The sequence below is a fragment of the Dreissena polymorpha genome, chromosome 2 (genome assembly GCF_020536995.1).
Source record: "Dreissena polymorpha isolate Duluth1 chromosome 2, UMN_Dpol_1.0, whole genome shotgun sequence".
In the NCBI taxonomy this organism is placed as follows: Eukaryota; Metazoa; Mollusca; class Bivalvia; order Myida; family Dreissenidae; genus Dreissena; species Dreissena polymorpha.
In genome coordinates this window covers 83743835-83770701 of record NC_068356.1, presented here as the reverse complement: position 1 = coordinate 83770701, position 26867 = coordinate 83743835, and the positions used below count along the sequence as shown (strand labels likewise).

General features: G+C 37.0%; 1 protein-coding gene across 10 annotated transcripts; it reads right to left on the bottom strand.

The window, feature by feature from the left end:
* Positions 1-1400: 1400 nt before the first annotated feature.
* LOC127867865 (arylsulfatase B-like) lies at positions 1401-26000 on the bottom strand. Of its 10 annotated transcripts, none has more exons than XM_052409366.1 (9): positions 25046-26000; positions 22663-22786; positions 18807-18963; positions 13195-13307; positions 10029-10148; positions 9083-9199; positions 6510-6636; positions 5416-5569; positions 1401-2682 (listed from the first exon to the last, which is right to left on the bottom strand). In XM_052409366.1, the coding sequence occupies exons 1-9, from the start codon at positions 25081-25083 to the stop codon at positions 1965-1967; spliced, it is 1668 nt and encodes a 555-aa protein (XP_052265326.1). In that variant the 5' UTR covers positions 25084-26000; the 3' UTR covers positions 1401-1964. The 10 variants fall into 10 exon arrangements, with proteins under 10 accessions (XP_052265326.1, XP_052265327.1, XP_052265328.1 ...); XM_052409367.1 differs by lacking the exon at positions 25046-26000 and adding an exon at positions 23928-24063; XM_052409368.1 differs by lacking the exon at positions 25046-26000 and adding an exon at positions 23788-24054.
* Positions 26001-26867: the final 867 nt, after the last annotated feature.

Sequence of the window (26867 nt, the reverse complement as noted above, 5' to 3'; positions counted from 1 at the left end):
ATTACAGTCAAAACTGACCTAACGGCCACCTGAATTTACCGGTCACCTGCAGACAACGGTCAGTCTGGAATCCCCCCGACGAAAAACACTCTATATTACACCTGCATTTAACGGCCACCTGTCCATAACGGCCAACGGCCACTATATTTAACTCCGAAATTCATGTTTGAACTGAAATCAACGGTCACGCGTCAGTCGCTCGAGTCGCGAAAATTAAAAACACTGCACATCATTTGTCTGTCTATTTTGCGGTTAAAGCGTTTGATAGCGGTAATTGCCTTTGATATTATAAAAGCGGCCCGCTGCGAGTAAACAAATAATAAGTGTTGAGAAGGTTTGTTTTCCGGGGATAATTGTGGTGGTTTCTTCAAAAGAAAATATGTCAGAGTTTTTGACAGGTTTAAAGTAATAATCGCTAATTATATGACCGCTAATTAGTACATTGTACTTACAACATTGAGTATCGATTTTAAAATAACATTTTCGGATCATTCTTTAAAAGAGCTTTCTAGCGTTCACAACACTTTTAAAAGCAATCGGAATAATAAATCACAGAATAACAATAAGTGGTAAACTTAAGTTCCTCACATTAGGGAAGCGAGTAAAATGTTTGAAACTATTTGCATCTGGAAAAAGTTCGCGTGTAATAGCAAGTGAGCTCTGTGTTGGACGTACGCAAGTATAGAGTGTGCTTAAGCGTAAGCGAGAAATTATGGAGAAGTATGAATCGAATGCAAATGTGAGTTTGAAGCGTTGTATTTTGTATGAGGTTGTTGAATTAAAATGCGTTTTGTGTGATGTTTGCGTACGAACAAATTTTAACAAACTTTTTGCGTCTTTTTCTTTGAATTAGAACGGTACAATATCACCGTACTATCGGTTTATGAAAGCGAATCCGCTTTTTAGACTTGTACGGACGTCACAAGTTTTATTTACTGAATGATCGAGATGCATGAGTAAACAATTATACCAGCGTTGATAAAATCATTGCTTTAGTTTAATAACAATATGAAATTAAATCAATCTATAAGATGTTATTATGTATTATTCAATGTAAGTAAATTCTGTTATCATGCTTAGTTAACGGCAATGAGCATCTGTTTAACACTGTATGCAAACGACTGGGTGGGGTAACGAGGTAGCACTACTACCAACTGACAAACCATCTTAAAATTGTGATCCGAATTCAACGGTCACCTGTGGACAACGGTCACTTTGGCCATTTCCCTTGACTGACTGCTGAATTCAGGTTTGACTGTAGTTCTAAAAAGTTTAACTAGTGAAATGGGGAAAGAAAAAAGTTGTCAATAAAGAGTATAGTTGAATTATTAAATTCATGTTATAAATTATACAAAGTTTCATATCTGGGCAACACACAATTACAAAAATAACTCGTTAAAAAAATATGAGATATTTATTTTATGCAAACGTCCTCACAATATCATGATATGCTAAAAAAAACATTAAAATATAAATTCCTGACAGTTTGATACAAAATACAATACTAAGTTTTCTTACTTGGAAAAAAATAATAACACAAACAAGAGGGTAATAATGGAACTGTTTGCTCACCTTAGTATAATTTCTATGAAAACAGCCCATATTAAAATAATGTAATTGAAATTTAAAGCAATAATGAGATTATTGCGATTAATAATAGAAAGGTATAAAGTAATTAATAATATATATACGATTGTCATTTGAGAAAGATTTAAAACAATGTTTAATTTCAGGTAATAAATTGACTAGCAGGATTACAAAAACAAATATCATTACATAAGTTTTATAAAAATTACAATACAAAATGTAAACAACAACTAAAAAAATATTTTATATTTCGGAAACAACAAACGAAAAACTGTCAAAAATGATAAAAAATAAATTGTATGGTATGGACATAACAAAAGATTTAATTTTATTTCATCCGTTTATGTCAAAAAAAAAGACAGAGTAAATTATCAATCTCATTGCCAAGGCCCCCAGACTCCGCCATGCAACGTGGGGTTAGCATTCTTGTCCGGCGGCCGGTTGACCGGCTCCACCGCCGTAGCTGCGTAGACTGACAGGGCCTTCTGTAGGACCCGTACAATACCTGGGTTGCTCTGTGCAATGTTGTTGAACTCACATGGGTCTGAGGGTATGTGGAACAGACAAGGGGCGGTGGAGGGGTCACAGACTGCGGTGGGGTCAGTAGACGCAGGTCCACAGTCTATCACATAGGGCGTGTGTCTGTTATGAGCTCTAGTCTTTCTTGTCTCAGCTGGAATTTCAGCCAAGGATTCATCACTATTATGAAAGTTTTGAGCATTTGGTTTCCAAAAGTTTTGATTTTCGCTTGGTGGATTGCACGGATACCAGCCATCATTCCTGCCGCCAGATATGTCGCCCTGTATCAGTTTATAATCATCAACGCTGATGGCAGAGAAGTTGCTCCGTGGATCAATGTTATGCAGTACCTCTGACCGGACATTGGGCCCACTGTTTTTCAGCATGTCCCACAAATTGACGCCATCTATGTTGCCCAGATCAGCCACATCACCTCCGGCAGCCCCGTACAGGGTGGGCAGCCAATCAGACACGTGGACCAGATTGTGGGTCTGGGTGTGGTTCACATTGAGCAGACGACTGTGGACGAACCCCACCCCATGGACGCCTCCCTCCCACAGTGTATTCTTGGTGCCCCTGAAAATGGTAGCACAGACTCGCTGACAATATCAAGCAATGCACTTCAGAATGCTGAAGATATGAAAACCTCATAATGCTGATGATATAAAGATATCAAAATCTCAGAATGCTGACAATATCAAGAAATAAACCTCAAAATGCTGAAGATATTATAAAATAAACCTCAGAATGCTAAAGATATTACAAAATAAACCTCAGAATGCTGACAATATCAAGAAATAAACCTCAGAATGCTGAAGATATCACAAAATAAACCTCAGAATGCTTAAGATATAATGAAATAAACCTCAGAATGCTGACAATATCAAGAATGCTGAAGATATCAAGCAATAAACCCCAGAATGCTGAAGAAATCAAGAAATAAACCTCAGAATGCTGAAGATATGAAGCAATAAACTTTTTAATGCTGCTAATATCAAGCTTTTAACTTTGACATGGTATTAATATCAAGCAATAAACTTCTGACTGATAAAGATATTCACCAATAAACTTCAAAATGCTGAATATATCAAGCAATAAACATCAGAATGCTGAATATATCAAGCAATAAACCTCAGAATGCTGAATACATCAAGCAATAAACCTCAGAATGCCAAAGATATCAAGCAATAAACCTCAGAATACTAAGATATCAAGCAATAAACCTCAGAATACTGAAGATATCAAGCGATAAACCTCAGAATGCTGAATATATCAAGCAATAAACCTCAGAATGCTGAAGATATCAAGGGATAAACCTCAGAATGCTGAATATATCAAGCAATAAACCTCAGAATGCTGAAGATATCAAGCAATAAACCTCAGAATGCTAAAGATACCAAGCAATAAACCACAGAATGCTGAATACATCAAGCAATAAACCTCAGAATGCTGAAGATATCAAGCAATAAACATCAGAATGCTGAATACATAAAGCAACAAGGCTATTGTCAAGCAATATGGTCCCCTACCGGCTCCACCATCGTCAGAAATTCCACCATTTTCAGATTTTTAAATTTTTTTTGCCATTGCAACCACAATTTTTGAGTAGGAACAAAATGAAATGACGTGCATAATGTCCATATTGCCATCTATCCATGTTTCAAGTTTCATGAAAACATATTAAGAACTTTAAAAGTTTTCACAGGATCCAGAAAACTACCATTATCAGCAGTATTTCTAGTCTATTTGTTGCCATAGCAACCAAAATTTTTGACATAGGAACAAAATGAAATGACGTGCATAATGTCCATATTGCCATCTATCCATGTTTCAAGTTTCATGAAAAAATATTTAGAACTTTACAAGTTATCGCAGTATCCAGAAAAGTGTGACAGACTAACAGACGGACACACAGAGCGCAAACCATAAGTCCCCTCAGGTGAAACCGGTAGGGGACAATAAACCTCAGAATGCTGAAGATATCAAGCAATAAACCTCAGAATGCTGAAGATATCAAGCAATAAACCTCAGAATGCTAAAGATACAAAGCAATAAACCTCAGAATGCTGAATACATCAAGCAATAAACCTCAGAATGCTGAAGATATCAAGCAATAAACCTCAGAATGCTGAATACATCAAGCAATAAACCTCAGAATGCTGAAATCATCAAGCAATAAACATGAGAATGCTGAAGATATCAAGTAATAAACATCAGAATGCTGAAGATATCAAGCAATCAACATCAAAATGCTAAAGATATCAAGCAATAAAGTTCTGAATGCTGAGAATATCAAGTAATAACCTCAGAATGATTAAGATATCAACCAATACACTTCAAAATGATTAATATATCAAGCAATAAACCTCAGAATGATGAAGATATCAAGCAATAAACCTCTGACCGATAATGATATCAACCAATACACTAAACATTGATCAATATATCAAGCAATAAACATCAGAATGCTGAAGATATGAAGAATAAATCTCAAAATGCTGTAAATACCAAGAAATAAACTTCAGAATGCAAAATGATTTTTGTTGGTTAATTTGGATTCTTTATTCACCCCACAAAGGAAAAAGACCAAACTAGACATCATCTAGATACAACATCTGACCAAGTTTGGTGTGATCGGATGAAAACAACTTGAAAAAGAGAGCGGACACTTAATACGGACCTACCGACCGACAGACAAGTTCACTCCTATATACCCCCCTAAACTTTGTTTGTGGGGGGTATAATTACAATATCCCACATTATACCTAAGAAAATGTTAAGTAATGTTGTATTTGTGTAAAAACATTAACTCTGAGTTAAAATAATCTACTCACACTTTCTGGGCAAGCTGAGCCAACATAAGAAGATACCAGTACCAAACTGTTGTTGATGTTGATGCCACTAACTGATAACTGACCAACTTGAATCAGAGATTAACTGAAGAATTGCTCTACAAAACAGCAGCGGTCAGCAAAAAAGGGGCTTAATGCATGTGCATTACGTGTTGTCTCAGATTAGCCAGTGCAGTCCATTAAAGCGCGCTACTTTAGTGTAAAGCGGAATGCAAAGGCTAATCTGGGATTATACTTTAAGCAGATGCATTAGGCCATGTTTTATCACAGACCAACTCAAATGAATAATCATGCAAATAAGAATTTGTTTTTTTGGGGGGGTGTATAACCTTGTTTTCTAGTAACATTATAAGAATTCATATCAGGCTTGCTTAGTCAAAAAGCTTATTTCAATGACTTCAACAGTGAAGTGTTTACAGTTTTCCTTACTCATATAAATATATCCTGCATGGTTTACCTAAGGGGGTAGTTGCAGGCAGCATTTCCGTCATAGTTATTGGCTGGGCCACCATTGTCTGTTGTGAATACAATGATGGTGTTGTCAATCATATCGAGGTCATGTAGCGCACTCACCACAGTCCCCACAGAGTCGTCAAGGGCAGCTGTCATGCCTGCATGAGAACATAGCCAGCTTTTCACTAGCCAACTGTGCATGAGAACATAGCTAGTTGTGTAAAAGAACATCACCAGCTGGGCATAAGAACATAGCCAACTGTGCACAAGAACATATCCAGCTTTGTACACGAATATAGCCAGCTGAGCATGAAAACATATTCAGATGTACATGAGAAAATATTGCCAACTGTGCACAAGAACATTGTGCATTGCTGAGCATGAGAACATTGCCAGCTGTGCATAAGAACATAGTCAGCTGTGCACAAAAACATAAAAAGCTGTGCATGAAAACATAGCCAGCTGTGTATGAGAACATAGCCAGCTGTGCACAAGACCATAGCCAGCTGTGCATGAAAACATAGCCAGCTGTGCATGAGAACATAGCCAGCTGTGCATGAGAACATAGCCAGCTGTGCACAAGAACATAGCCAGCTGTGCATGAAAACATAGCCAGCTGTGCATGAGAACATAGCCAGCTGTGCACAATAACATAGCCAGCTGTGCATGATAACACAGCCAGCTGTGCACGAGAACATAGCGAGCTGGGCATATTATGATTATAATCATGTACACAAATGACACATCATTGGCTGTCTCACAAATTACTAGTATGTAAGTTATTAACTTGTGAAGGTGCTCTTTTAATCATATGAGCCTCGTTCTTGGCAAATGGGCTTTAATGCATGGGCGTAAATTGTTGTCCCTTAATAGCCTGTGCAGTCAGAACAGGCTTATCCGGGATAACACTGTCCGCTTTTATTTAATTTTTCGCTTAAAAGAAGTATCTTCTTAAAGAAAATGCATTTTAAGCAAAAAGTGTAGTCCCTGATTACCCTTTGCAAACTGCACAGGCTTACCTGAGACGACATTTTTTGCAAATGCATTAGACCCCGTTTTCCCAGAATTAGACACATTTCTGTTCGAAAGTTTATTTACCTGCAAATATTCTCCTCTTGTGATCTAGTATGTAAGGAAAGCGGTCGACATAGCGCTGGGGAGCCTGCAGGGGGGCGTTGCCATTCCCAGCATGCACCGCCTGATGGGCCAGGTATAGGAATAGGGGCTGTAACACAATCAGTCTAGATCTGGGAAAATGGGAAATAATGTCTGTGCGTGTCATCCCAGATTAGCCTGTGCAATCCGTACAAGCTAATCTGGGAATAAACTTTCCAACTAAACTGGATTTTTTCTCAGAAGAGACGGCTTTTAAAATAAAATTTAACATAAAAGCAAAAGTGTCATCCATGTTAATCCTTTACGGACAAGCATTAATACCCATTTTCGCAAAATGGAGCTCAGGTGCTTAGGACCCAGTAAAAAAACAAACTGTTTATTAAATTAACAATGGTTGAAGTTTTTAGCAAAAGTTAGAGTTTTTTTACTTGCATTAACTTTACTATGACTGCTAACATCTGTAGAACTAGTTAATACTTTGTGCGGTTTTAGGACAGTGATCAATTTACCAAACATTATTTAAATTGTGAGCTGCGTTTTGGAAAAACCAGGCACTGGGGTAACACTTTGATGACAGCGATGTCAGATGGCGTTATGGTTACTAGTCGGCCACCGTGATCATCATTACCAATGTCTTTTAGTACTTCTTTTAAGTCCTTGAACCACTTCTTCTTTTGAGCAGCATCCTCACACGCAGGAATCAAACATACAATGACAATGACAAACACACTGACCTACCAGTAACAAACATGTCACATGATGTTTGATCAAAACAAGTTAATATACCTCTTTAATTAATATTTTTTTTTGGTATAAAAAAAAATTCATGAAAAGTATAGAAATACCGGTATCTGGACAAACCTCACCCAGACAATTGGCACCTAGTGTTTTTTTGCATACCCGGACAGTCGGCACCCTGTAAATTTGTTGACTTGGACAATCAGCACCTGATTTAATTATAAACCCGGAAAAACGGCACCCGATTAAAGGCGATCGATAACGCCCGTCACTACCTTGTTTAACTAATTAGTCTAATCGGCTAATTGGTTTGGTAAAAGAGATTATTAATAAATCCTGTCAACGAACTGTGTTATCAAATTAATTTAAGTGTGGATTGACTAGTGCTATCTGCTTATAGGTTTAATAACACCTCAAAACAATTTACAAATATCAAAGACACTTAAAACATTCCTAAACTTATGAATTTTCCCCAAAACAACAAACTGAGAATTAAATTAAGTGTAAATAGAAAAACGATAATGGATAACCCCATGGTTGAGGCAGATGTCCACAAACACAGCTCCGGGCAATCCGTATCAAGGAAGTGCAAGAAGGCCAACCACCATCGCCCACCAATGCTGCCTCTACAGACTATGCGAGAAGCTAGAAAGCAAGCAGCTTCTTCTACTGGAATCCCTCAAATTCATTTGGAAGTGTGTTCGCTTAGCATAAGAGTCTGCTGCTGACAACTTAAGGCGATTTTCTTTTTGAAATATGATAGTGAGGTTATGCTTTGTTTTAAGGATTTTATAATAAATTATGTTGTACGTTTAATTATGTTCTATTAGCTTTATAGTCTGCTGCTGACAACTTTAGGCAATTTGCTTTATTTGTAATATTAATGGCTAAGTAATGTCCGATTATTATCAAACAGGGCAAATGATATTTCTGCGTGGACTACTTATGTTTCTATATTTTTATATTTACACGTACATGTACTATTTGACAACAAAATAAATAACAGGACCGAAATTACAACTGGCTTGCATTATTTCGGCCCAAATATATGTATACAATATATCATTTAAAAACACCACAATACACGGAGATAATACTTTTTTATCGCAATGTCCGTCAGGTATTATTTATGTTGACAATTAGCGATCTCTTTTTTTACAAACAATTAGCAGATTAGACTAATCAGTACGATAAGGTGTTGACGGGATTTTCTTTCGCTACAAAGTCAAATCAAGTCAAATGTCTTTATTGTTAAACAAACATTGACTGTTTCTTAGTCTTTAATCGGGTGCCATTTGTAGGGGTTTACATTTAATCAGGTGCCGATTGTCTGAGCCAACAAATTTACAGGGTGCCGACTGTCCTGGTATGCAAAAAAAACACTGGATGCTGATTGTTTGGGTGCTGTTTGTCCTACAATCAGAAATGCCCACACTTTTTGACTTACATTTTGATAACCCTTTTTTACTATGTTGAAGATTCAAGTATTTGAAATTATTTAGAGTTTCTTCAAGTTCTAACTTATTTACAAAACATTTTGGTGAAAAAAAGTATTATTTTTTCTTAATATATACATGTATATATTGTTTAAGTAAAAAAAGACATGCTCCAAAAAAAGAAATCTAAACAAAACAAGGTGTGTCACAGACACTAATGCCCCTAGAATACATGTTTGAACAGATAGAAGTCCACAAGTAAGTGAAAAAGAACTTTTTCCAGTTTGTTACGTAGAAACAGGTTGTCTCCCATGGAGATTGATAATGGTGGTGGAGTATTCCAGTTATGAGTCAACTGAAGTTGGCTCCCATGTTACATACCTGGGATTTATTATGGTGCTCAAGTATTTTCAGTGCTTCTTTTGTATACTGCTCTGTGGAGTAGAACGTCTCATTGACAACGGCCATGTCACGCCGGAAATCCAAACCCCAGTACCCCTGAACCAAGAAAGAAAAACTTTCACAAGAATGTCTTAAATAAAAGCATTTATTTACTTATATTATCAGGAACAAAAAAGAGTGCAATAAGTTTTGGAATACTTGCATTTATTATATTGATATACTATTGGAGAAAAATTGTGTAACTTCATTTTTTTACTTTGATACACCTGGTCCCAATCCCTATAGTGTCAACCAATTGACAATGACAAATAAGTGTTGACATTCAATTAACAATAACAAATAACTGTTGACATTAGATTAACAATAAAAAATAACTGTTGCTCATAAAACTTATATTTCTATTCCTGCCCTTATAAAGGTTCATAAATTTTTGTTAAGAACTCTATAAAATAATGCAGTATTTAGTAAAATAAAAATGATTATATCTTAACATAATTTTAGAGTTCTTCCAATATGAAGTATTGTTCTATTTTAATGAACAGTGACTTGACCTTTGACCTCTGATAAAAAAAAGTTTCACATGATCTCTCCATTACCTTTTATAATTGTACCATATTTATAAAGTACCTTAAACACTTTTTGAGAAATTGCAGTATTAAGTTTTGTAGACAGAGAGACTAACAATCGGTCTGGACTTATAATACTTGTAAGCCATGTTCTGGAAAACTTGGTTAAATGCATGCATGTAAAGTTTCATCCCAGATAGACTGTTCAGTCTGCACAGGCTAATCAGGGATAATACCTGCCGTTTTTATGGTATTTTGTGTTAAAAGGAAGTATTTCCTAATGAAAAATCCATTTAAGGAGCACATGCATAAAGCCCAATTTTCCCATAACTCATCTCTTATTATAACCGTGTGCGTGCCATGCTCACATCCTGGTCCATGTGGGTGTAGTAGTCCTCCTTGCCGCTCCAGTATCCCACGTGGGAGTCAAAGCCACGTCTCGTGGGCAGGTACTCAGTCTTGAAAAAACCCAGGTGCCACTGTGGATCAGACAAATGATGACAATGTCTTATATGCAAGGTTGAATACAGATGGCTTTCAAACTTGAAGCATATTCACTAATTTAGCCTTGCACTCCGAAATGAGGTTTTATTCATTATGTGTGCTAAGTGTCGTCCAAGATTAGATTGTGCCGTCCGCAGGCTAATCAGGAAGGACACTTTCTGCCGATACCAGATTTTTATTTAGATGAGACTTCTTTTTAACAAAAAAGTCCGTAAAGCGGAAAGTGTTGCCCCTGTTTAGCCTGTAACAACTGCACAAGCTAATTTAGGACGACAGTTTACACACATGCATTAATCCTTCAAGGTCTTATTGAGATGGTTTTCAAACAAGGGCAATTTTAACTTATTCTACAGTCAACTGTACAATGTCTAGACTACCAGGTCAATAGTTCTGTTTTCAGAGGAGCTTGGTTTATCAAGGTTTAGGAGCATGCAATATTCAATCCGTATGACCATGCTGTTTAAGATATAAGTCACACTCTGTGAAAAGGGGGTTTAATGCATGTGCAGTCTGCAAGGGCTAATCAGGGACGACACTTTCTGCTTTTATGGTATTTTTCCTTTAAAGAAAATTTTTTTATGCAAAATTCCCTGATTATCTGGGATAATCTGGGACGAAACATTACGCACATGCATTTAACCCCCTTTGCACAGAGCACAGCCCATATTTATTCGTTTAAATAAGTAAACAAAATGTACTAGTTTACACTTTGATTATTATTTTTATAACAAGCACATTTTATACATTATTAAAAGTATATAATCAAGCATTTCATAAAGATTCCCATATCTTAACATTCAAGTTACAGTAAACAATTTATTATGCCTGACTGACTGAGCAGGTTTGGGCCAAAGCATCTAGGTTGCTAACCAGAGACCTAAAAAAACAGAACTGTTTTTAGAAATATTTTTTAAAGTAACTGCATACCAGCAAAAAAACACAAACAACAAATCAGTTTCCATATTTTTTTATTTGGGTACACACTAAATAGCTATTTGCTAATTGCATGACAGTCCAGTTATTGCCTATTACCATGGTGATTAGACTCATGGTGTTCACTTGTGTCACCAATGACTGGGTTCACACCTCTGCATTATTGCAATGTCTCACTTAACAAAAATACACTGTTCTATCAATTCATGTGTTTTTAGATTGAATGCGATCAAATTCCCACCCCCAATAACACTGTTCTGTTTGGGGTGAATAGGTTTAACTTTAGTAAGTTAAAATAAAGTTTACTTAACTGCAAATTTTAATAAATTTTACAGTTTTTTTTCTTATGTAAAAATGCATGAAGTCTGAATGCCATTCATGATGGTCTCATGGAACAATCTCTGGACATGTAACATCCATTTTTAAAACAATGTGAGTTTTAAAACATGAAGATGTGCAGTACCATACATTGTATTTTACAAGCCTGTCGACCTTGCCCACATTGTGGATCCTTAAGAGATTGATTCAAGCTACACTTCCTTGCCCACAATGTGTGTACCTAAGAGATGGATCGAAGCTACATTACCTTGCCCACAATGTGTGTACCTAAGAGATGGATCCCAGATACATTACCTTGCCCACAATGTCGGTACCTAAGACATGGATCCCAGCTACATTACCTTGCCCACAATGTGGGTACCCAAGACATGGATCCCAGCTACATGACCTTGCCCACAATGTGGATCCCTAAGAGATGGATCCCAGCTACATTAAATGCACACAATGTGGGTACCTAAGACATGGATCCCAGCTTCATTACCTTGCCAATAATGGGGGTACCTAAGAGATGGATCCCAGCTACATTACCTTACCCACAATGTGGGTATCTAAGACATGGATCCCAGCTACATTACCTTGCCCACAATGTGGGTACCTAAGAGATGGATCCCAGCTACATTACCTTGCCCACAATGTGGGCACCTAAGAGATGGATCCCAGATACATTACCTTGCCCACAATGTGGGTACCTAAGAGATGGATACCAGCTACATTACCTTGCCCACAATGTGGGTACCCAAGACATGGATCCCAACTACATTACCTTGCCCACAATGTGGATCCCTAAGAGATGGATCCCAGCTACATTAAATGCACACAATGTGGGTACCTAAGACATGGATCCCAGCTACATTACCTTGCCAATAATGGGGGTACCTAAGAGATGGATCCCAGCTACATTACCTTGCCCACAATGTGGGTATCTAAGAGATGGATCCCAGCTACATTACCTTGCCCACAATGTGGGTACCTAAGAGATGGATCCCAGCTACATTACCTTGCCCACAATGTGGGCACCTAAGAGATGGATCCCTGCTACATTACCTTGCCCACAATGTGGGTACCTAAGAGATGGATACCAGCTACATTACCTTGCCCACAATGTGGGTACCTAAGAGATGGATCCCAGCTACATTACCTTGCCCACAATGTGAGTCCCTAAGAGATGGATCCCAGCTACATTACCTTGCCCACAATGTGGGTACATAAGAGATGGATCCCAGCTACATTACCTTGCCCACAATGTGGGTACCTAAGAGATGGATCCCAGCTACATTACCTTGCCCACAATAAGGGTACCTAAGAGATGGATCCCAGCTACATTACCTTGCCCACAATGTGGGCCCCTAAGAAGTGGATCCCAGCTACATTACCTTTTCCACAATGTGGGTACCTAAGAGATGGATCCCAGCTACATTACCTTGTTAACAATGTGGGTACCTAAGAGATGGATCCCAGCTACATTACCTTGCCCACAATGTGGGTACCTAAGAGGTGGATTCCAGCTACACTACTTTGCCCACAATGTGGGTACCTAAGAGGTGGATACCAGCTACATTACCTTGCCCACAATGTGGGTACCTAAGAGATGGATCCTAGCTACACTTCCATGCCCACAATGTGAGTCCCTAAGAGGTGGATCCCAGCTACATTACCTTGCCCACAATGTGGGTACCTAAGAGATGGATCCTAGCTACACTTCCATGCCCACAATGTGGGTCCCTAAAAGGTGGATCCCAGCTACATTACCTTGCCGACAATGTGGGTGGCGTATCCCAGGTGTTTCAGGTGCCCGGCCATGGTGGTGTGATTGAGAGGCAGTCCCCAGGGCTCGGGAGCTGAGATCACATAGTGTTGCAGACCTGAAGGGATAGACCATGTGATAGTGGAGTCCTGAACATCAAAGTGAGTCTCGTTCTGGGAAATCGGTGCTAAATGCATGTGCGTAAAGTTAAGTCCCAGATTAGCCTGTGCAGTCTGCACAGGCTAATCAGAGTTGACAATTTATGCTTAAACTCGATTTTTGCTTAGAAGAGAATTACTTTAAATTAGGGAAGCAAAAGGTTACAAAAATCATTAACCAGTTAACCTTTTGCCATAACTCTATAGAAGCGAAAGTAATTTGAGATCACTTGCGTTGATAACATGTCTGTTTCTTAATATAATGTATTGTAACATTTATTTTAATAATTTTGTAAATGTTGCTATATATTGTTTTTATTTTCCTGCGTAAAAATTTAAGAATTACACAATGTTCATTTTCACGGGTCATAAGCTTATTTTTTATTGGGTCGTTTACATTACGATTGCGTCGTATCGCTCACAAATGGCGTGTTTCTTAGTTTGGTTTGTTTTAATTTTATTATTAATGTTATTTATTAAATTAGTTGAATTATTTGCTTTTTTAAATAAAACTTTCCTCAGATGGTAGTTGTGGAATTGTGAATGAAGTAAATTACTTACAATGATTTTTATTTCTGATAGAACAAATTAGACGTGAACTCAACAAGATTTTAACTACGAATGCAATTCTGAATAAAACTGTTACTTATAAATACTTTACTTTCGCGGGCAGTGTTGGATATTGGTTAATCAAACATCAGAATAAGCTATCCAATGTCTCAACTGAATTGTATCGCAATTCGATAAACGTGTCGATTGCGTCTTTGCTCATAACCCCCACTCCCCGCAGTTCGCTAGTTATTTTTTCGCGAGTTAAACAAAACAACAGTGCCAATTATCAAAACATAACCCCTGTTTGTTACCACAAAGGTACTGATTTATTGCTTTATTGCCTTCTTTGTTGACACGCAAATTGACAGTATGTCGCGCGCAAAACGTAAAATCGTATAAATTGTATTATGAAAAAGAAAAAAAAATTCCAAGAAAAAAGCATACTAAAATTATGTTTCAGGTTAACCTATATCCAGTAAACTGGTTGTTTTGGTAGGTTAACCGGTTAACCTCTAGCATCCCTACTTTAAATTAATAAAACCATAAAAGCAAAAAGTGTTATCTTTGATAAGCTTGTGCAATACACACAGGCTTATCTGGGACAACACTTAACGCACATGCATTGAGCACAGGTATGACAGCATGAGGCTTAAATATTCATTTGAGATGCAGTAAACAAGGTGCAACAAATAATCTGGCCAGCTAGCTCAATTGGTAGAGCCCTGGCCTACAATTGCCAGTACTGAAGCTTTTTTCCTCGCCCGAACATGACATAATTCCTATAGGTTGTTGTCAGTTACTGGCATAAGTAATTGCACTTAATACACGTAAACGAGCTAACCTAGATAAAGTGTCAGTGTCAACTTACAGCAAAGTCGTCTGTCTGACCTTCACTTAGATGTCTTTATTTGAAAATTATTTGAGGTCATCCTTCGTCAAGACTAACTAGCATGCTTATGAATGTAATCCTAAGAATGTTCTAGACATAGTACAGAAACACATTTCATGATACAACCCCCTAAGCGCGTGACCTTTCACCTGACGACCTTAATTTTCATAAGTGTCTTACTTTCCACATAAGTAATCCCTTCACCAATTTTCATGATTATAAGTCAAAGCAATATCAAGTTCTTGTGTGGAAACCTGTTCCTTGTTACATGACCTTGCAGTAATTGACATGTTGACCTCAAGTCAATATGCATCATTATTTCTTGCCATGTACCTAACTATCATACCCATTTAGCTGATCAGAGGTCAAAGCATTATCCAGATATCATGACGAAACCTATTTCTTTATACATGTACAAGCTCATGTGACCTTGACCTTTGACCTGAAGATCAAAATGTGTCTTCTTTTCCCCCACATGTTACCACTTTACCGGTTTGCATGATCATAGGTCAACAGTGAGCTCTGGGAAAACCGAGCCAGATGCATGTGCATAACGCATTCAGAACGGGCTAATTGGGGACAATACTTTATGTACATGTATTAGACCCTGTTTTCCTACAGCCAGGCTCATATTTATTTATAGTGCAAGTACATGTACTGTCTGTGCACTCTGTCTTTAACTAGGCTTGGTACTCTGTGGATGGGCATTTTATATACCACATATGTTAATTGAACTCCAATGTGATTAAGAGAAAAATTCATCTGGAAATGCCAAATGTGCATATGTAGTAAAATTGTGTGTTATATTGATAATTTAAGCGATGGAAAAGGTTTCAGAAACCTAACATAACATAAGCAAAGTACAAAAGGGAAGATACACTAAATTTGTTGGAGTATTAATTTTGTAAAAACACAAAATACAGCTTAACGTCCTTTTAAATTATTGAAATCACAGACTCATAATTATGGTGAGAGAATATAATCTACAATACTCAGCAAATTGAAAATGCACTATTATGTGCTTGTGAATTATTTATGTAAACACTCTTTTAGGTGTGAAGGCACATTTCACCCACTCAAACGTCAAACCTTTCATCTGCACCTGAAAATGTGAGACTCTAATATTAATTCTCACCTTTTCAATAACTGTGATTGGCATGAACCGAATATGAACAGTGAACTGTCATTGGCTACACAAACAGAGAAAATGACAGGCTGAACCTAATAGGAAGATCAAACTGGGAATGGTTTTACAAAAACAGAAAACAACAGGGAATACCTTAAATTAACAAGCAAGGAGCTGCACTGCTGCAACTAAAATAAACACATTCATTTTTTTACCCAGATTTATAAATTAAATTTTTTTTTATGTTATACCAAAATGATACATTTACAATATTATTAGCATAAATGGAATTTTACTAGTTTTACTTTGCTTATATTGTTTAAATTGATCAAATTTTTAGTTTCTGTATAAGAAATTGTATATCATGTTGATGTTTGCATGGAGAATATCCCATAATGTTGGTCTGTAAAAAAAGAAAACATATACATTAATCAAGTTATCAATTAGAAACACTGGAATATTTTGAAACAAAACATAACAAGAGTTCCGCTGTCGGAGACATATGCCCCCTAAACAGGGCTCTGAAATAGTGACCCAAATCTCAATAGCAGTCATCTACTGTCCAAGGTCAATGCACATGTGAAGTATCAAACCAATTGGTCAATTCGTCGATGAGTTAGTGAGCAGAACGATTTTCACACTTCTTGTGACAGTGACCTTGACCTTTGACCTGAATTTCTATAGTGGTCACCTACTGTCCAATGCAAATGCACATGTGAAGTATCAAGCCAATTGGTCATTTTTTGGCAAGTTATTGACCGGAATAGATTTTCACACTAAGTGTGGCAGTGACCTTGACCTTTGACCTAGTGACCCAAATTTCAATAGGGTCATCTACTCTCCAAGGACAATGCACATTGGAAGTATCAAACCAATCGGTCCCTCCGTTCACAAGTTATTGATCTGAAACAAACTGGTCTACCGACAGACAGACATACCAACTTACAGACCGACCGACATCCAGCAAAACAATATTCCCCTTCTTCTTCGAAGGGGGGCATACAAAAAAGAGAATAAAAAAACATAAATTTAATAAGATATTGTTAGTTTAAAAACTGCATTGCTGGTGTTCAAGACCTTTTATTATGAATTTCAGACTCAAATTGTTGAAAACATGACATAGTACTAGTACTAGCTACAAAAAATACATTTGGCTAACATGTTGGCTATTAACATTTTTGAGCCACGGGGAAGCCCTCACTAGTAACTTAAAATGCAAATAATGTAAAAAATTATTTCACAGATGATCCTCAAAAGGACTTTTAAAGATAACAAAATTAAGTACAACATTACATGAAAAGAATGGATTTTGTGAAAACCAACACACTACTGAGTAAACAAAACCACTATTTATACACAATTTTTTAATCTAATAATTTAATCTTGCACTGCAGAGGATACAAGAAATTAAAGCTAAAATAATACAATTTAACTAGACATTAACATTTTATCAGTTTTATTTGAATTTTATTCCTTCCATCTCCATTTCACTTTTAGCTTTAACAGGACCTTTAAGCTTTCTATAATTTTACACAAGGGACATTTGAAATGCATCAATTACCCCGTTATAGAAGAAACATAGACATCCACATGAACATCCTTATTATATAATACAGTGAGTATCTGAAACTAGCTTGCTTTATTGTTAACCCTTTCCAGCTCAGAAGCAAAGTGAAATGGCTTTATTCAACCAGCATAAAGCCATAACAGCCTGCAAGTCTCACCCAGGCTGTTCAGATTATATACTGTTTGCTGCATATCACTAACTTAGGTTTGGAAATAAAGCCTTAAAGGCTTTCAAACCACAGGTGGTTAGCGTGTGGCTATGATATTAATTAGTGAAAACATCATTTTGAATGATAAATAATCATATTATAACGAAAAATTAACTTTTCTGAAAAAAAATATTTCACTATCAAATATATAATTATATAACAAGGTATGCAACTCAAAATCAGCCCAAAACGGGGTGCATCGCTTTGAACAGCCATATCTTCATCAATTTTGCAGCGATTTTCACGATTTCGGTCTTATTCAACGCAGAAATGAATTTCCTTTCTGGAAATGTATATGTCTTGCAATATTTTTACAAATGCTGGGTCAACTTTTAAGAAATAACACGATACACAACACGCATGACCCAGTTGACAGTGATCATGCTGTCTTTAAGACTGAAATCTTCACGGAGTAAAGGGCAACTTCCCTATAAAGTTCATGTAGTTCGATACCATAATTCAATAAAACGTATGAAAAAACATTATTACCGTTCTTGTCGTTACATTCTGCATCAAGACTAACTGTCCAGCGCCGTTTGAAACCTTTGTTTACATACATTTCAACTAACTGACATTTTAAACATACGAGTGATTTCATTGGTCCAATGCGGAGGTGTGTCTTTACAACTGGAGATTTCATTCATAAAGAATACATGATCACTGTCAACTGGGTCATGCGTGTTGTGTATCGTGTTATTTCTTAAAAGTTGACCCAGCATTTGTAAAAATATTGCAAGACATATACATTTCCAGAAAGGAAATTCATTTCTGCGTTGAATAAGACCGAGATCGTGAAAATCGCTGCAAAATTGATGAAGATATGGCTGTTCAAAGCGATGCACCCCGTTTTGGGCTGATTTTGAGTTGCATACCTTGTTATATATATATTTGATAGTGAAATATTTTTTTTCAGAAAAGTTAATTTTTCGTTATAATATGATTATTTATCATTCAAAATGATGTTTTCACTAATTAATAGCATAGCCACACGCTACCCACCTGTGTTTCAAACGTGAAAAAATTTAAGAAAGGTCTAAAATTTAATTTGGTTCTCAATGGACTACAAGCTTGTCAAAATGCTCATTTCAGTGGTAAAGGGCTTTTACACAATTATTACCTAAGTGTATTGGATATCGTCCTGTCATCAGACAGCCTCTAGTGGGTGTGCATATTGGGGAGACATAGTAGTTGTTGAGGATAACACCTTCATAGGCCAGCTTGTCGATGTTAGGAGTCTTGATCTCAGAGCCATGGAAACCTACGTCGTTCCACCCCTACAGCATATATATATGAGCCATGGAAACCTACGTCGTTCCACCCCTACAGCATATATATATGAGTCATGGAAATCTACGTCGTTCCACCCCTACAGCATATATATATATGAGTCATGGAAACCTACGTCGTTCCACCCCTACAGCATATATATATGAGCCATGGAAACCTACGTCGTTCCACCCCTACAACAAATATATATATATATATATATGAGTCATGGAAACCTACGTCGTTCCACCCCTACAGCATATATATATGAGCCATGGAAACCTACGTCGTTCCACCCCTACAGCATATATATATGAGTCATGGAAACCTACGTCGTTCCACCCCTACAGCATATATATATATGAGCCATGGAAACCTACGTCGTTCAACCCCTACAGCATATATATATGAGTCATGGAAATCTACGTCGTTCCACCCCTACAACATATATATATATATATGAGTCATGGAAACCTATGTCGTTCAACCCCTACAACATATATATATGAGCCATGGAAACCTACGTCCTTCCACCACTACAGCATATATAAATGAGCCATGGAAACCTACGTCGTTCCACCCCTACAGCATATATACATGAGCCATGGAAACCTACGTCGTTCAACCCCTACAACATATATATATGAGCCATGGAAACCTACGTCCTTCCACCCCTACAGCATATATATATGAGCCATGGAAACCTACGTTGTTCAACCCCTACAGCATATATACATGAGCCATGGAAACCTACGTCGTTCCACCCCTACAACATATATATATATATATGAGTCATGAAAACCTACGTCGTTCCACCCCTACAGCATATATATATGAGTCATGGAAACCTACGTCGTTCAACCCCTACAGCATATATATATATATGAGTCATGGAAACCTACGTCGTTCAACCCCTACAGCATATATATATGAGTCATGGAAACCTATGTCGTTCAACCCCTACAGCATATATATATGAGTCATGGAAACCTACGTCGTTCAACCCCTACAACATATATATATGAGTCATGGAAACCTACGTCGTTCAACCCCTACAGCATATATATATGAGTCATGGAAACCTAGGTCGTTCAACCCCTACAGCATATATATATGAGTCATGGAAACCTACGTCGTTCCACCCCTACAACATATAGGTATATATATGAGTCATGGAAACCTACGTCGTTCAACCCCTACAACATATATATATGAGCCATGGAAACCTACGTCGTTCAACCCCTACAGCATATATATATGAGTCATGGAAACCTACGTCGTTTCACCCCTACAACATATATATATATGAGTCATGGAAACCTACGTCGTTCAACCCCTACAACATATGTATATGAGCCATGGAAAACCTATAACATTCCACCCCTACAACATATATATATCAGCAATGGAAACCTACGTTGTTCCACCCCTACAACATATATATATGAGCCATGGAAACCTACGTCGTTCAACCCCTACAGCATATATATATGAGCCATGGAAACCTACGTCGTTCCACCCCTACAGCATATATATATGAGCCATGGAAACCTTTGTCCTTCCACCCCTACAGCATATATACATGAGTTATGGAAACCTACGTCATTCCACCCTTACAGCATATAATATATGAGCAATGGAAACCTACGTCGTTCCACCCCTACAGCACATATATATATGAGCAATGGAAACCTACGTCTTTCCACCCCTACAGCATATATATATATATATGAGTCATGGAAATCTATGTCGTTCAACCCCTACAGCATATATATATGAGCCATGGAAACCTACGTCGTTCAACCCCTACAGCATATATATATGAGTCATGGAAACCTACGTCGTTCAACCCCTACAGCATATATATATGAGTCATGGAAACCTACGTCGTTCAACCCCTACAGCATATATATATGAGTCATGGAAACCTACGTCGTTCAACCCCTACAACATATATATATGAGTCATGGAAACCTACGTCGTTCAACCCCTACAGCATATATATATATATGAGTCATGGATACCTACGTCGTTCAACCCCTACAGCATATATATATGAGTCATGGAAACCTACGTCGTTCCACCCCTACAACATATATATATATGATTCATGGAAACCTACGTCGTTCAACCCCTACAACATATATATATGATCCATGGAAACCTACGTCGTTCAACCCCTACAGCATATATATATGAGTCATGGAAACCTTCGTCGTTCCACCCCTACAACATATATATATATGAGTCATGGAAACCTACGTCGTTCAACCCCTACAATATATATATATATGAGCCATGGAAAACCTATGACGTTCCACCCCTACAACATATATATATCAGCAATGGAAACCTACGTTGTTCCACCCCTACAACATATATATATGAGCCATGGAAACCTACGTCGTTCAATCTCTACAACACATAAATATATATATATATATATATATATATATATGAGCCATGGAAACTTACGTCGTTCCACCCCTACAGCATATACATATGAGCCATGGAAACCTATGTCCTTCCACCCCAACAGCATATATACATGAGTTATGGAAACCTACGTCATTCCACCCTTACAGCATATAATATATGAGCAATGGAAACCTACGTTGTTCCACCCCTACAGCACATATACATGAGCCATGGAAACTTACGTCGTTCCACCCCTACAGCACATATATATATGAGCAATGGAAACCTACGTCGTTCCACCCCTACAGCACATATATATATGAGCAATGGAAACCTACGTCTCTCCACCCCTACAGCATATATACATGAGCCTCGCTCTGGCAAAATGGGGCTAAATGCATGTGCGTAAAGTGGTGTTCCAAATGAACATGTGCAATCCGCACAGGCTATGCTGGGAAAACACTTTCTGCTTTTACAGTTGTTGTTTTTTTAAAGGCAAGCTCTTCTTAGCCAAAATCCTGTTGAGGCATAAAGTGTTGTTCATGATTAGCCTGTGCATACTGCACAGGCTTATATTGAACAACACTTTATGTTAATGCATTAAGCCCAGTTTTCCACAAATGAGGCTCATGTAAGTGTGCCAATCATTACCACCTGGTGCTCTCAAACCTATTTAATTGCCTCGAATGTCATTATATATAAGGCTTATAGAGACGGTCTGTTTTCTAGGAAGAACTAGTGTTTGAGTACTTAACCACTCATTTTTAAGCTATACACCACGTCTACTACACTTATGTGAACTGAGATTCTAAATCTATGAAATCTATTTACAAATTATAAATGCCATCATTTCATTTAATTGAAAAAAACATTCAAGATTCACAATATGTTATTGCTTGTAATGTCACTAAGCTAATCTAAGTTACACTAATATGGCCAACAATTTTGATCTTCAAATTTAGTGCTCAATATGTAAATAATCAATACTTTACCCTTTCCCACTTAAAAGCTAAGTAAAATTGGCTAAGTGCAAACAGCATAAAACCAGAACAGCCTGCGAGTAATTCACAGCCTGTTCAGGTTTTATGCTGTTTGCTGCTCATCAGTATCTGAGGGTTGGAACTGAAACCTTTAAAACTTGGGTCTATTAAGAATAGCTAGTTAAATGTAACTTTCTTAAAGACTACAAATGCGTCAAAATACATTATCAAAGTGGTAAATGGTTAAATTATCTTTAAGATTCTCTCCAGATTATGTTAATATAGTGTACAAAACTGAGTTGTGCTTACCAGATCATCAGCCACAATTAGGACAATATGGGGAGGTGTGAAGGTCAGAGCTCTGGGGATGAGACATGTTAAAAGCAGGGCAGCATAAAGGAATGCTGATAACGCCATTGATGGCTTGGAGAGGCTGCAAAAGGTTACAAGAAAACATGGATACAAAACCTTTGGAAGTATTAAACAGCATGGGATCAGGTTGTCCACTTTGTTCTGTCTCTCTTTTTAACACAACATAATTGATTTTTTTTTGTGCCATTTAATACAAAATATTATTCAACATAATCTTGCAATGAATTTTTTTTTTTTTAATAATTTCAATGCTGTAATGATAAATCATAATAATGTGGCATATTGATCATAATATCTTTATCAGTAAAAAAGCACCACTTACCAATAGTGCTTAAAATGACAACTTACAATACAATCAATTGTAATGGTTAAATCCTAAAACATTCAAAAAAAGTCATCAAAATTATATCCAAACATATGACATATTTATATTAAATATATATAACTTTCACTGCAATGATTTGAAACTTTCTAGAACCTTTTTTCCTTTCACTTCTTATTTAACTTCACTTGAAAAAAATTGTTAGATATTGGCAGATCCTTGTTGTCAGTGATTTGAACAGGAAGATGGAAGGAAATAGAGGAGGATGGAGGGAAGAAGAACACTTCAATCTTGACTTTAGTTTGTAAAGTCGTTAAAGGGACTTGTTCAGTTTTTGGCATATTTTGAAGTTTGCCATTAAATGCTCTAAATTAATAAATGTAAACATAAACCTTAAATTATAATGTAAAAAAGAAAATTCCTAACAGCAAGCGTTTCTTTCCTATTCAGCAAAATGCAGTTTAATCTAGTAGCAGAGAGAGACAAAGTGGTTGAGGAAATTTTTGAGGGCACCCAGTGTTTTACTCCTATAAATATGAGGTCGATTTACATCGAAGCGGGGTAGCTTACGTCTAATTATTTGGACTACCAGTGTTTCAAAATCCATACGAGATAGCTTTTATTTTATTTAGTTTTAAGCCATTTATTGTGTAACACACTGCAAGTGTTATGTTTAAAACAGCATATTAAAATATCTTGTGTGTGTTGTCTTTGAGAATTTTTATTCCCAAAATTGTTACTGTACTGTATGCCTCGAAGTGTCCTCTCGACGAAGTGTAAACAAGCTGCTTTAATATTAAGATGCGGCGTTGTTTGCATACGACATTTCGGACTTAATGGCTCAGCTACCTTTACTAGGATTTAATTGTCATAATCTTGCCTGCAAGTTCACATGCATTGTCTTCAAAAATGCTATGTGCATTTTTAACAAACAATACAGAAGTTGGCGAGTTGTCTGTCCGCCATTTTACTGTCATGTGACTCAGGCTCCGCTCCACAAAATATCAAAGCGCTGAAGGCACCGCACTTAATGTATTCAATAGGCCTATTAGTCACAGGACATGAAGTTCGACTTCTGAACAAATGCCAATCGAACGGTCACGAAAATGCAAACACCAATGTAATTTACTTTTAATTGTCTACAGTAGTGAGATTTTGCAAAAACATTAAGAAGGATAATGACACTGCTTTACAATCTCTCATATTTTTAATACATGATTCACACAAGCTTAGTTTAAACAAGTAATATCTTTACAACGTTTATCTAGGTTGGCGCTAAGGAAAAAAGTACTTTTCGTCTCAAATGATATGCATAATTTAATTTATTTCCATTTCATTTTCATTCATTTTCATGTACTGACAATATCAGGTCACTCCTCTAGCCCCCCCCCCCCCCCAAATCTCCAATATTTTTTATGAACGTACTGCAAAAAAGCGTTAGTCGTAAATTTATTAGTATTTTCAAAAGTTTCAATGGATCAATACTTTCACATCGTGTAAATTAATACCGATTTGAATTGTGTCATATTAAAATAGTAAATGTACTGGGTTGCACACCTATATTTAGTTACAGCACCTGGTCTGCTGCAACATGCACACTTTTCATGCGTGGAAGTTGACAGACGATAGCAACCATTTTCGAACTCTTATTAAAGTACGGGATACATGGCATACATGTATAGTGAAGGGTGTACCCTGTAGATGCCTACAAAGGGACTTGAAGCAGCAAATATTATCACGTGGCTATAGAAAAACTGTTTACCGGTGAACAGTTTTATAAATGGACATGATGAAATATACATGTGTACCGTGTAAAGTTTTTTAAGATTGTTGTTTTCACAACATAATGGCTGTAAGGATTTACCTGCTCGCCACTTGCTTTTAATTTTTCACGAGTATAACTATTCTTAACAGTAAAATGGTGTGATGATGATGCCCGACATTGTCTTTAATGTACTGTATAAATAACCGTTTGATATTACGTAAAACTGTAATTACTTGTTTACGTTGGGAAGAAGACAGGAAAACTTGACCATAAGAGGAACTCTGTCATTTTAGCTTTGTTTCTTTGATTTTTTAGTAAATCTGTGCGCGACAGTGAATCTACATTCTGCAACTGGCCTTCTACGAATTTCCCGCTATACCCGCGTTTTCTTAACTGCAATTTCAGGTCATTTCTATGCTTCTTGTAATCTTCCTGTTCACATATTCTTCGTAATCGCAATCCGAGTCCATATGCTAACGATCTTTTATTACTAGGGGGGAATCACGAGTCTTTACGTATGAAGAGCTGTTTGTCCGTGGGCTTAACATACATATCTGTGTAGATATGACCATTTCGCATCCGTGCGGTTGTATCTTGGAAGACGATATTATGCGGACTATACCTAAGGTCGAATAAAATATTCTCGTGTATGGTATTCGCATGCGTGGTGAAAGCCTCAAGCACACGTGCGAGCGGAACCTAACCATATTCAAAAACAGTCATATATAAACCACTTATAAAATGTCGGTACTTTATTAGCTGTCATTAGTTCTTCGTCCCACTAGAGCATCTAGCTACACGCGAAATTTGTCCCCAGTCTTGAGCCGATCGCCACTCCGACTGTTAGTACGTGTTTGTTTTCATTTGGGCTGAAATTGTTGTTTTCTAAAACTCTCGTGATTACGTCAATCATATCATCTGTGGAAGTGACTAGTGGGTTGGAGCGCGCGTTCAATGCTTCCCTGCAAGCCTCTAATCCTTCTTTTTTGGGTATGGATGGATACAGTTTCCTGACGTCAAAGCAAAATAGTAGACTTTTTTTTTCGGCAGTGGTTCTTTGACTTCTTTTAGTTTCTGGATAAAGTCCGTAGTGTCTCTTGTGTAACTGGGCGAGGACTTTACATATTCATTTTAGTCATGCTCGGTCAATTCGGCTAATTTCTCTGTAGCAGTATTTATTAGGGATGGCAACGAATACCGATTTCGGTATTCGAATATTCGGTCACCCTTCCGAACGAATATTCGGATATTCGGTCAACATCTGTTGGAAAAAGAGTCAACTTTGTTTACCGTACCATTACTCCATGAATTCTACTTTCGTTTTTACCGGAAGTTCACCGGAAGTGACTAAATATTGACACAGCGTTGCCGTCGTTAATTCGAAGCTGATTTTGTTGATTACTTTTTAAGTTTTTATTGTTAAAATTGAATGACAAAAACTGTTTTTAAACTATTAATATCGTACATCAACAATAGAACGAGAAACATAATATTACATGACGACAAAATAATTACATGACAAAACAGTTATATCTACATATAATTAAAGCTGAACTTAAACGAATTATGTACATAGCCACAACACACTTTGAACCTGTTAAACAGACTAAACAGTCAGTCTTTTAAAGTTGCCACGTTTAAAAGACACTTGGATCGGCGACTTCTTATCGGATGATGTCGTGAAATACTTCCAAGCAGCGGAAGGCGTATGTGGCATTTTGCTTGGACAGATATTTACTTTATGCGTGTAACAATTATAATATTTCAATTAAATGAGGGTGCAATACCAAAAACATTTCTTTAAGTATAATACCTGATTGAATATTGAGTAATTAATTAATGTTTGAACCATACGATACGCAAATACTCATTAGAGGTTGAGTAAATTATTTTCTAAAAGCTTTTTTGATTGGACAACGTGATTATAACCATACGATCTGTTTTGTTTTTCACACCACGTCGGCTCTTTCTTTACTCATTTAATCTTTGATCATTTTATATGTAATTCGAGTTATTAGATCAAGACGGGTCGGTGTTTTAATTGCCATACGGTCT

Excerpts from the sequence above, each read along its gene's own strand:
- LOC127867865 (XM_052409364.1), bottom strand. The coding sequence starts at position 23,866 with ATGCAAACAACGCCGCATCTTAATATTAAAGCAGCTTGTTTACACTTC. Across the intron at positions 13,308-18,806 it reads ACGATATCCAATACACTTAG|GTCTGCAACACTATGTGATC; the intron begins GTAATAATTGTG and ends CTATCCCTTCAG. Across the intron at positions 5,570-6,509 it reads CAAGAGGAGAATATTTGCAG|GCATGACAGCTGCCCTTGAC; the intron begins GTAAATAAACTT and ends GTTCTCATGCAG.